The following is a 12,006-nucleotide window of genomic DNA, read 5'->3' as shown; positions in this document are numbered from 1 at the left end:
CCCTGTCTCTCCCTTTCTCCGCCGAGAGTCACACATGGCCCTGTGACGAACTCGGCACGATGGGCCACTTCAGGCTGGCCCGACACAGAGGCCCAGCTTCCGCAGCAGGTGCCACAGGCGGGGCTCCATCAGGAAGACCCGAGGCCATCTGGGGCTCCCGGAGGCAAAGGCTGCCTTATGCTAACCTAGTTCAAGCTTCTGTTCTTCTGTGTGTGCCCTGGGCCCAATCAAGGCGGGCCACAGAAGCTCTGTCCGCTGCCTCCAGCCACTGTGAACAGTAACACCCCCAAACCCAAAGCGTAGTCTCCTGTTTCCTGGGGCTTGCCGACCTGGAGGCTCCTTGGCAGGCAGCTGGGGTCGAGCGCCACGCCCCGGAGACACACACAGCTCCAACCGCTTCGGCGGTGCTTCACGCAATCCAGAAGTTAGACAAAGGCACCAAGGAGAAACCCAGATGGGCTTTTGATTAATGTTATCTGCATGAACTTGAGTCACGCCTAGAGACCTAGCACGTCTGTGTTCGCCGGAGTCAGTGAGCTCTACTGAACAGAAGGGTAAGAAAGAACTAGAAACACAGACTTCATACTTATTATTATTGTTATTTTTAGGCAGGCTCCACATGCAGCATGGAACCCCAGGAATTTAGACCCTCAGATCAAGAGTCAGACACTTAACCACCAAGTCACCCAGGCACCTCTGCTTCATCATACTTACTATCAAAGAAAACGTTGCTTAATACATTTTATGGGGCAACTGGTGGCTCAGTTGGTTCAGCGTCTGCCTTCAGCTCAGGTCATGATCCCACAGTCCTGGGATCGAGTCCCGCATCGGGCTCCCAGCTCTGCAGGGCGTCTGCTTCTCCCTCTGACCTTCTCCCCTCTCGTGCTTTCTCTCTCGCTCTTTCTCTCTCAAATAAATAAAATCTTAAAAAATGCACTTTAGGTAAGCACGCTGTATCCATCATGATTTCTCCTTGCTTAACACCCTTCTTGAGGGGATTTTCCAATTACATTCATTCACGCTATTACAAACGTACCAGCAAACACACGTCCCATTCTAAGCCGGTATCTGAGCGTTTCTCAGGTTAGTTTTTCCTTATAATACAAGCCATTTTGAAAATTTGCTCTTGTGGCTCATGTAAATGACAAACTTCATTAACCTAATTTCTCCCTCTTCCCTTTTTAAATTTATGCCAAGAAACCCCATTAGGAAGGGCTGTGTCCCCCCCACCCTTTGCTCCCCCAAGCTGGGGGCCACCAGATGCCAGGCCCCGGGCCAAGCTCCAGACCAGTGCTCTGGTGTCCAGGGGGGCTGAGCAGTGGCACTCAGAGCAGGGGTGCCTCTGGCCCAGTGGGGCCTGGGCTGCATCCCTCAGGGGGCAGCTGGGTCTAGCTAGGGCCAGCCCGTTCACTCCCTGCTCACCACCCCTCTGGGCCAGAGATGGCATTTCTCTCTGCCTAGGGCCTCCTCTCTTCTCTCTGGGAACCCCCAGCCAGCTCGCTAAATGCTAGCTCAGCTAGGGAGCCTGTAACCTTAACTCTGCCCTTTAACCTCTGTGAACCCTGCTGTCTCCTGTGAAAAGTGGAAACAATATTGCCACCGTCAGTCCCGTGAGGCTAATGCGAGGACAGGTTCAGTCACAGCGTCACAGCACCTGGTACAGGGAGGGCTCTCCAGGAGCTGGGTTATTAGTGAAACAAAATTTCTTTTAATGGATAACACAGTTACCAGAATTTATGACCCAATCCCATGCAGGAGGCACCTTTCTAACCTTCCTCTAAGAAAAAAAAGCGGTCAATTAAACCAACACGTCACCCTGATTTTAGAGATATTAAAATGTACAAAAAAGGTATACCAGAATTAAGAAATAAGACGTATTTTGAAAACTGACTGATCTCTCAAAGAAGAGCAGAGAGATCCTCTCATTAAATGGGCACGAGAGAGAACCCTTGCCTTTGCTTCTCGTGGAGGAGCGCTGCTTCCGAGGGACCCAGAGGCCAACGTGGCAGGGGCGGTGGAGGTCGGGGTGGGGGGCAGCCAGGAGCAGTGACGGTGACGCACAGCAGGGCGGCGCTCCCGAGGTGAGCAGCAGCTGTGGCCGCCCCTGCCTGAGCCGCACGCTCCCCCCTCCGAGGCACGCCCGTCCCCAGGGCCGGCTGCACGCGGCCACGCTGCCACTATCGGCCACGCTGCCACTATCAACGCCGTCCTCGCCCCAGGTGGAACATGGTGGCCGTTTTCCACCAAGCCCTACGGACACACTTAAGAGCAAAGTGAGCCCGCAGAAGAGCTCTTTTCCCGAGGCGTCTGGATTTATTAAAACCATCCCAGCAGTTCACTCCCAAAGAACATTCTGTCTGATAAGAGGAAACCCTATCTAGAAGTTGGGCTCTAACTGAGGCCCGAGACTCTATCACGTGAAAGAAAACCAGGCAGGTCAGGCTCCCATCAAGCTTGTCCCTGACTCTCGGAGGAGTGCGGAGCCCGAGCAGACGGACGCCACTCTGCTCCTTCCGTCCCGGCGCTGGTTCCAGATCACCGACCCCAGAGCGAGAGGCCCCACAGAGCCCTGAGCAGAGCTCGGGCTCAGATGCCTACCTTGACACCCTCGTTGTAACTGTCCCCGGGGCTGCTGAGGCTGGCGAGGCTGCCCAGGTGACCGGGGGCCCCAGGCCGTGGCGGTTTCTTTGGCGGAGCTGCAGGATCTGGTGAATGGGGAGCGTCCGTTAAGCGCTGCGCGACCAAACACGGAACAGAAACACCCCCTCGACGCCCAGCACGAGTCCCGTTACCGTGGATACACTCAACTCAGGGAACGCTACCGAGGCGTTCCCGATGTGTTGGAGCAGGGTTCTGTTCTCTAATATTCCAGCCATCAGCTGAGCTCGGTAAACATCATACTTGCTTTGGCCCGTGGAGGGGAAAGTGTTAAAAAATCATGAGGTGTTCTAACGCTAAGAAACTCCACACGTTTAAAACCTGCTCCCTTTAATAAATTACAAAAGCTTCTTGATAATTCGTTCCTTCACTTACCTGGTTTCCCCACAGGCTGATAGATGTGTTGGTTTCCAGTCTGCGGGAAAAGCAAAGCTCGGTGACCCCAGCAGCACACACTGCAGGGCACGGCCTTCCCTCCCTCCCCTCCCCTTCCCTCCCTCCCCTCGCACATGTGTGCGAAATGCTGGGTTCAAAGACCGACGCAATGAGGGGCTGCCTTCAAGGCCTCACTGGGGGAGGGGTTAAAACCGCACGAATGCCAGCAGCTGTGGGAAGAGGGCTGTGCCAGAAGCAGGGGTGGGACGGCATCGGAACGTGGATGGGAGTCGTCACAGGCAGTTTAGAATTTCCTTTAAAAAAATGACACCCACGGGTGCCGCCAGTTCACGACCCAGGAGTGCGAAATCCAGGCCTCTGCGGCGTCTGCGTCCTTTGCTGGGGACGCTGCCTCACAGCCTCCCGGATGTTCTCCTCACAGGGAGGGGTACAGTCGGGGACAGTGATCATGGGAGGCTCGGTGGCACTGGGGCATTCTGGATGCCTATGTTGTCACTGTCACCCAAGCCCATGTGCGTCAGGACCTGCTGCGAGAGCTCCGTCCGTTTGGGAACAAGCCAAAGCGTGAGCCCAGGACTCCCACCCCGGGGGCAGGACAAAGGCTGTCCCACTGAAGGCCGCTCTGCCGTGGGCCGTCCCAGCTGCGCTCTGCAAACAACATATTCTAGGGCAACTAAATGGAAAGAAGTCTCTTTAGAACCACATTCTAGGGGTGCCTGGGTGGCTCAGTCGTTAAGGGTCAGGATCCCAGGGTTCTGGGATCGAGCCCCACATCAGGCTCCCTGCTCAGTGGGGAGCCTGCTTCCCCATCTCCTGCTTCCCCTGCTTATGCTCCCCTATCCGTGTCTCTCCGTCAAATAAGTAAATAAATAAAATCTAAACAAAACAAAACAAACGAAACATATTCTACTTCTGAAAAGACTTACCTTGCTTAATTTAAAATAATAAACCGGCTAAAAATATATACATTTCCAGGTGCTCTACTTTCTGCCGTGAAGAGACACACTTCTGTAAAGCACGAGGACGGAGCGCGCACACGGTTAAAACCGCTCCCCGGCCGGAAGCGCACGAGCTGTCCCCGCACTTTCACAGCCGAGCTTCGAGGCTCCCAGACGCTCAGAGCCCGCTAGTGTGAAGGATGAGGACTCCTTACCGCTGACTTTGTGCAGCTCTCCCCAGCCAGCCTAGCCAGCCCGACAGTTGCCGAACACCTGCTTTGTTCCGGACGCAGACAAGCGCCCTCCCACCCCTGCCCACGGAGCGGCCAGTGTAACACAGACAGTGACACAGTGACAGCAGGTGCACACGACAGCATGTCGCCAAGCCCGGTGGCAAAGGGACATGGGGCGGGGTGGGAGGGGAGGACACGGCAGGTCTTGGGAAGATCAGGCCTTCTGAGAACGTGACCTTGGCGCACACCAGGTGGGGGACTTGGGTGGGGGAAGCCATGAAGAAATCTGGGAGGAGAGTGGCCCAGAGATGGGGGTCCCCCAGGAGGGGCAAGCAGCATGGGAGGAGCCAGGGCCAGGGGAGGGGGAGGGGGACGGGAGAACCCCAGGAAACACGGCCAACCACCCGGAGCGGAGCAGTCTGTGAGCTGGGCTGTGCTCACTGATGCAGGTGGTAAAATGCACACACTTAAAAAGACTTCAAACACAAAGAATTTTCTGGCTGGTATCCAGGTTACAAGAAACTTCAACTAACTAGAAAATTCTATCGTAAGGACATTCTGGATTGCACTGTTAGGCCATTCTACAGGTCGCTCTGGGAGGGAAGGCACGGGCGAGTCCCTACTTGCAGAAGTCGGACGGATGAGTGTGCAGTCGGGTGCCTTCTGTCCTGCAGCCTATTTAGCTACTGGCCCTGGACCTCGGAGAAGACTCGATTTGAAGTAGGCAAGAGCTAGTGAATAAGCCTTAATAACTGGCTACTGGAACCTGACCCCATCAACTTACATGAAAAGCGAAAACCATTTGGATTTTCAAAATAACATGGATGTTGACAGCAGATTCACCTTGTGACGACCCCCGCCCCCACCCAGGCACGTGGATGAGGTGTATTATCAGAAAATCAGAGCCCCAAACAGTTGAACGACTTCTCCCTGAAGCCATGGCACATTTTCCAAGTGTTAAGTTGGAGCATTTCAAGAAGCAGGCCAAGTCAGACTGTTCCCTCAATTTAGCACAGGCCGGGAGAGGGAAGAGCAGAATGGTCACAGTGTGTCACCGGCCTCCCGGCAGGAAGTGACACAACCTGACCCACACCCCTCGCAGGGAGCCATCGTGTTCACCGATGCACAGGCAGAGGTCTGGCACGGAGACAGGTCACCTTGAGCAAGTTTTCCACAAGCCTCAGTTTACCCCTTAGTAGGGTGTGGATGGCAACAGGCCTGGGTCTCAGGGAGGCGGCATGAGGATAGCACTCAGCACAGCACCTTGCAGCACTAGGTACTTTCTCGTCAGCACTAAGCACTCCCACTGCTGCCTAGGCCTGGGCGACAAGACCGCAAGCAGACCTGTCCCGTGTCGTCCACTCCATGGAGCATTTCTCTTGAACCTTCTATCGACGTCTGATTCACTCCCTGATTCTCCCAGTCCATGTGCTTTCTGGGGGCCTGCTATGTGCCACGCACTGGAACACACACCACCTCCCTTTTCTAACAGAACATCCCAGTCCCCTGAACAGGGTTTACCTTCACGCTGAGGCTCGGTCGTACCAAGTGAGGACGACTACCGGTTCACCTTTTCGATCTAAGGAAGGAGCTGTGTGTGTGGAACGTTCAATGGCAGGTGATGGGACTTTGTGCCCGTGAGCCAGAGGCCACCGTGCCAGCACACTCTGACGGGAGGGGTCAGATCTTCCCGTGCTGGTGACCGAGCACATACTCCAGGGGCCAGATCTCAGGGGCAGCTGGACTGCACAGCACGGGTTAGAGAAACTTCCGGTAGGTCACTCCACGCAGTGCATCTCGGGGCTGGGTGAGGACCCAGCCTTGGGCACACACGTATGAGTGTCTGGAAGTAAACCCGGAAGCCTGGGGAGGCAGATGCTTTATCTCCACAGCAACGCCACACGGTGGCTCCAGCCTCTCTCCTGTCCTGGAAACTTCTTTACACGTTTAGAGAAATCTGCTTGTATTTTACTCAAACTTCTGCTAATGGAAATCTTAATGAAATGATTTAAACTACTCTCCCTAAAAGATTAGGGAATATTTCTAGCAGGCTTTAAACATATTTCGAACAACCGTAAGCCAGCTCTTTAAAGAGAATTTCAGGCACTTCCCCCTACAACACACGCAGGAAAAAAAATCCTATACAAGTGTCCTGTGACCGTGGAAACGTATCAGCACACACTGGGAGTACAAACATGTAGCGAAGGACAGCTTACACACACTAGCAGCACGCACATCGGTTTCTGGAGAGCACAGAGCCTGGGGAGCGTCGCACTGGGCTGTGCCTGACAGCGTCCCACGATCTGGGCCAAAATGTTCGCTCTCCTTAACGGATTCATGTGTTCCAGGCTACGAAGGTGAGTGAGGGTGGGTATCTTAATCACAAAGCGATGGCCCCGACCATCCTGGCAAGAACTCGACTGTTGCTTACCGGGCCCTGGAGGCTTCCGTCCTCCCTGTCAATACTGCCTCGAGAGAGCCGGACGTCAGGTTTCTAAAGCAGAGAAAACAAAACCAGACAGTTTCATTCCTGGTTGTGTGGCGGTATAGTGGGGTGGGGGGAAGTGGTGAGAAAGCAATGAGCTTTATCTGCCTTCTTATAACCGTCTGTTTACAAAAATGAAGACATGCCATAGAATTTTCTATGCTTCATGTAACATTATATAGTGGAAATTGGTCAAAACCAGGTTAATAAGCTGCAGTACCCCCCCCCGCCCCCCGCTCCCGACGTGAGGGCTGTCACACACGGAAATGGACAGTGAGGTGAACGGGCTCTGGCGTCAGGCAGCCTGGGGGCAGCTCAGGCTCCGGCCTTTTCAAAACGGAGTGACCTGGGCCTTAGTTTTTTCCGTTTCGAAACAGCACAGTCATGGTAGCCACTGCCCGGGCCTCATGGGAGGATTAGATGAATGAATACTACAGACCAAGCCGGCACCGCAGAGAGGGTCACGTGAAGGAAACTGTTCTGTCTGCTGAATGCCACGGCCCTTTTCAAAATTTCGACTGTGTAAATAGGTTATGGATGTAGACCTCTGTGCGGCAATGTTTGACGACGTCCCTGACTATTTCCCTAGCACAGGTTTCTAAGGATGGAATTTCTGAGTCAGAGGGTTCGAGCATCCGACAAATCCTGGCTCGAGCTGCCCAGTGGGCGCACTGTCGGGTTACCGCTGTGCAGAGGCTCCCTCCGGGCCTGCGCCGCTGCACTGCCGTTGAAAACAGTTCAAGAAACAAAATACTGTATAGATCTGCGTTCCGTTGCTACACATTAGAACACTTCTTCTTCGCACCGGATGCCAGGCCCCGGGAGGACGGAGGCCGTGGGCTGTCGGTTTCCCCCCCTCTCTCTGTGACCGGGTAGGAACAGGACACGCAGGGGAAACAGGAAACGCAGCCCCTGCACGACTGACCGTGAACAGGGTCCATGCCCCTTGGACAAGGCATCCAACCTCTCCAAACCCATCATTTCTCAGCTGGAAAAGGGGTAGTCGCCTCATACAGTGACTATAAAGATTAAGTATGTGCTTGGGACAATCACGTGCGTACTGGACATTCAGTAAGTACTTGCTCAAGGAACGCCGTAGTAAAAATGCAAGAGAGAGAAGAGGTTTCACAGACGAGGAACTCCTGGCTCAGAAGGCAGAACTACAGGCACACGGCGGGGCTACCGCGCAGGGCTCCTGACGCCGAGGGAAAGCAGGTATCGCAGAAGATGGTCCTGTGTGGTCTCCCGGCGGTGATCCAACTTGTGTCTACACCACGCTCTGGCGGATTAAGCCTGCAGCAGCGTTAGGTCTGAAACACCATGTACATACTTGCAGTCAAATGCTCTACCACTGAGCTATACCCCCCACCACGTACACACTTGAATTAAAAGATACTTTGTTGCTAAAACATACCACATATCACTGCCCGCCCCTTCCTCTCACGGTCTCTCCACAGCCTGTGACGCTGACGGCATCTCACCCACAGAACTGCCTCCAAAGCCGGTGTCTGGCCTCTCAAACCCTGCTGGCCGCTGTGCCGACTCGGGCCATGGAATGTTCTAGATCCCCTGTTGTCTTCCCCCGTCTTCACAGCCTCCATCTCTGGGAAGCGCATTCTCCACTCCTCCCCGTGTGGCACCTCCTCAGCCGTGAGCTGGAGCCAGAGATCGCGGCAGTGCGGCCCCGCGTCCCGACTCCGCTTGGGGCTCTGGTTCTCCTGCCGCTGGCACCACGTCTGCGGGGACGCCGTCCGCGGACGCCCTGAGCCCCTCCACCATCCACGCGGGTGATCCCCTTCCTCCAAACTCCTGTCTCTGTTCACATTTTGGCCTCTTCCCATGAACCACAAATTCTTCATGACATCTAGGACGACGCGTCCTTTCCAGAAGGTTTTCAGCTGGCTTCGCCCGGCTCCATCGGAGGACTCCCTACCCATGGCCGCTATCACCGTCTTAAATACGATTTGACCGTGGACGCTACTCCTTGATCTCCTGGCCACAGACCCGCCTAAACCTCCGCGGCCGTCCCCATCAGAGCTCCTGGTGACCAGGTGCACTGCCGGTGAGCGGTCCTATTTCAAAACGAATCTTTTCTTCCGGGCAGGAGGTCTCAAGATTGGCCTGAAACAGTCAGTGAGTCCTGCTGTAAGCAGATGGCGGTCCACAGGCTCTCTCGCTCCGTTGACAGAGCGCAGGCAGAAAGATTCCACGTGATTCCGCAGGGCCTAGGACTTCCAGAACGGCCCGTGGGCACCGGCCTCATCTTACCCTCCCCCGCTGCGGGAGCCCCTAACAAGGGGTCAGCCTGTCCTTTGAGGCTTTAAAGCCAGCCCCCGACTTCTCTCCAGCTGCCGACGTCCTAGATGGCGTCTCCTCCCCATACAAGGCTGTTTCGTCGACACGGGACACCTGCTGCTTGGCGCAGCCGCCTTCGTGAGGGACCTGAGCTCGATCTTCTGGAGAACCGCGGCGGCTCTGGCGTCGGCACCGCCGTTCGGTCCTGCACGGGCACGGTCTGGAGACGACCCCTTCCCTGCAGCCTCAGGGGCCGCGGCCAGCTTCCGGCTGCCCTCCCGCGGCTTCCTCACCTCTCCCAGCCGTCCCGGGACTGAAGAGCGCGCAGGCCTTGCTCTGGGTGAGGCTCTGGCCGGCGAGAAAGCGGTTCCCGCTGGGATCTTCTATCCAGACCAGAACCACGCTCTGCACGTCGGCAAGAAGGCCGCTTCGATTTCCTACCAGCTGTATCCCGGAGAAGCTCGTGTGATTTCCTTCCAGAACTTCTCCTTGCGTTCACGATGTGCCTGTGGGTGCAGCAGGCCTCGCCTTCCGCCTGTCGGGGCCCCCATCGGCCTTCTCACGACGCTCGACCGTTTCTACTTTCCGATTTAAAGTGGGATGTGGGACTTCTCCTTTCACCTCAACAGGGGGTGCCTGTGGGGTTATTAACTGCCTAGTCTCCATGTTGTTGTGTCAGGGAACAGGGCTATCGGAGGAGAGAGCGAGAGATGCGGGGCTGGCCGGTCCCGGAGCGGCCGCACAGAGACCGTTTACGAAGTTCTCCAGCTCCTGTGGGCGCGGCTCATGGGCGGCAACTACACTTGTACTCAAAGACCAAAGATCGGGGATCATCACAGAAATCTAGTGACGACGAGAACGTCTAAAGCACTATGAGAACCACAATAAGACACGGGACATGAAGTGAGCAAATGCTGTGGGGAAAATGGCACCAACAGACTTGCTCAGTGCAGAGTTTGCCACAAACTTTCAGCACGTAAAGAACACAACGTCTGTGATAAAATGAGGAACAGCCGTAGCTGTCTGAGGCAATGTGAGGTGTGTCTAGTCAGGTAACAGCTAGTTAGCGAGTATTCGTAACTGTAGGAAACAGATATATATATATATATATTTTTTTTTTTTTTGGAAGATGTTATTTATTTGACAGACAGAGATCACAAGTAGGCAGAGAGGCAGGAAGAGAGAGATGGGGAAGCAGGCTCCTTGCCGAGCAGAGAGCCCGTTGGGGGGCTCGATCCCAGGACCCTGGGATCATGACGTGAGCCGAAGGCAGAGGCTTTAAGCCACTGAGCCACCCAGGTGCTCCGGAAATAGATATTTTTAAAAGTTTGTTTGTTTATTTAAGGAAGCTCTACACTCAATGTGGGGCTTAACCCCACGACCCAGAGATCAAGTACGTTCTTCTGAATGAGTCAGCCAGGCACCCTGAACTGGAGGAAATACTTTACTTTTTTACTTAAACAAAAGCAAATGACATTTACTGTCACAGAATTAGGTGCTGTGTTTTGTGCATTTACACGAATTATCTATTTCCATAGAAAGCATATGAGATGACTTATTTTTCTGACTCACAGTAACTCCCTCATGTTAAAACTTTCCCCAGGACAGGACTTCGATTTTTAAATGAGAAAGCCTGTCTCTATAAAGTCCACTTGTGTGCTATGAACGGAAATATCCAAGCCTTTTCCTCACATGGACGACACAGCCTGAGAGATGAGTGCCAGCTCGGGGGACTCAGGGAGCCAGACTCAGCCCGTCTGGGGGAAGCGGATCCGTTACTGGTGCCGCTCCTGGCGAAACAAAACCTTCCTGTTCCCTCTTACAATGTTCTAGATTTGGAGATAGCAATATGAAAAGAGGAAACTGATACTTGAAATGTTACACAAATAGAGCACAAATGTCAAGAATGTCTGGGCTGCTTGGGGCGCCCCCCCCATCAGGCAGGCCTTCTCCCTCCCTTCCTTAGCTCAGGTATTACGCGCACAGTCAAGTGCACAAATCCCGCGTGTACGAGCTCCGTGCACTCTTAGAGACGTGTGCGCCCACCCAACACCGCAGACCCCCGCAGCGGGCTCGAGCTGAGACCCAACTCCGCCTCAGGAGGGGACCGATCCGCCCGCACCCCAGAGAGCTCACACGAGTGAACTGCGTCACGTGCACGGCTCTGTGCCTCGTGTCTCTGGCGGACATTATCTCTGTGAGCCCCCTCCCTGCGGATGTGTGTTGGGGTTTTCCCAGTTTCACTGTTGTGCGGTAGCCACTGTGTCACTGATCGAGTCTGTGGGAACGGGCAGGTGGGTTATTTCCAGCTCCTGGTACCGAAGAGCAGCAGCGCTGTGAGCTCTGTTGTGTGGCATGCGCGCCACATCCCCGTGGGCAGCCGGTGAGGGCTGAAGGCTCTGTTTCAGGTTCTGGGGACACGGCAGCCCACAGTCGCAGTGTGGGCTCTACGCTCACGGCCATCCCTCTAGAAACTTCAAAGGTGAGGCTTTCCAAAGTCCCTTCTCCTTGGATGTGGCCGATGCAAGGAACATAGGAGGGATGTGGCCTGGCTCAGGAGAAGCGGGCCAGGGGCGGTCTTGTGACCCTGTCCTTGCCGCTCACCACCCCCACGAGTGCCCTGTCCTGGCACTCATCATCACGAGTGCCCTGTCCTGGCACTCATCATCATTCAGACTGACTGGGTCTGTGTGACAGGAGAAACAGCTTAAACACTCATTTCCTTTTCCAGACCACACTGCAGGCTTTACGTAGAGAGGACTTTCTCACATTAACATTAAATCCTGTCTTGCGCACCGTGCCACGTTCGACTACTGTGTGCACCGGAAGGAAGATAAACGGGGACCCAAGTCTGTCTGGCAGCAGGGCCCGACGGGAAGGCACATGCTCTGAACAGACTGAGGGGCCAGCCGGTGTGGGGCAGCTCGTGAGGCAGGGGGCTCGCCGGCACACAGCCGTCTCAGAGAGCTCACGAACGGGTCGGGGAGCAAGTCCAGCACAA

At 54.9% G+C, this 12,006-nt stretch overlaps 1 protein-coding gene across 17 annotated transcripts in view; it reads right to left on the bottom strand.

The window, feature by feature from the left end:
• PTK2 (protein tyrosine kinase 2) overlaps positions 1-12,006 on the bottom strand; it is a 245,677-nt gene that overhangs the window by 7,778 nt on the left and 225,893 nt on the right. For all 17 annotated transcript variants that reach the window (XM_044244883.1, XM_044244884.1, XM_044244882.1 and 14 more), the window contains 3 exons: positions 6,657-6,719; positions 3,034-3,073; positions 2,599-2,705 (listed from right to left, as the gene is read on the bottom strand). In XM_044244883.1, the coding sequence (XP_044100818.1) occupies positions 2,599-2,705; positions 3,034-3,073; positions 6,657-6,719 (210 nt within the window). The remainder of the gene's footprint in view (positions 1-2,598; positions 2,706-3,033; positions 3,074-6,656; positions 6,720-12,006) is intronic.

This window comes from Neovison vison, chromosome 4 (assembly GCF_020171115.1).
Source record: "Neovison vison isolate M4711 chromosome 4, ASM_NN_V1, whole genome shotgun sequence".
In the NCBI taxonomy this organism is placed as follows: Eukaryota; Metazoa; Chordata; class Mammalia; order Carnivora; family Mustelidae; genus Neogale; species Neogale vison.
The sequence above is the reverse complement of the archived record's forward strand: the minus strand, read 5'-3'. Positions and strand labels throughout refer to the sequence as shown.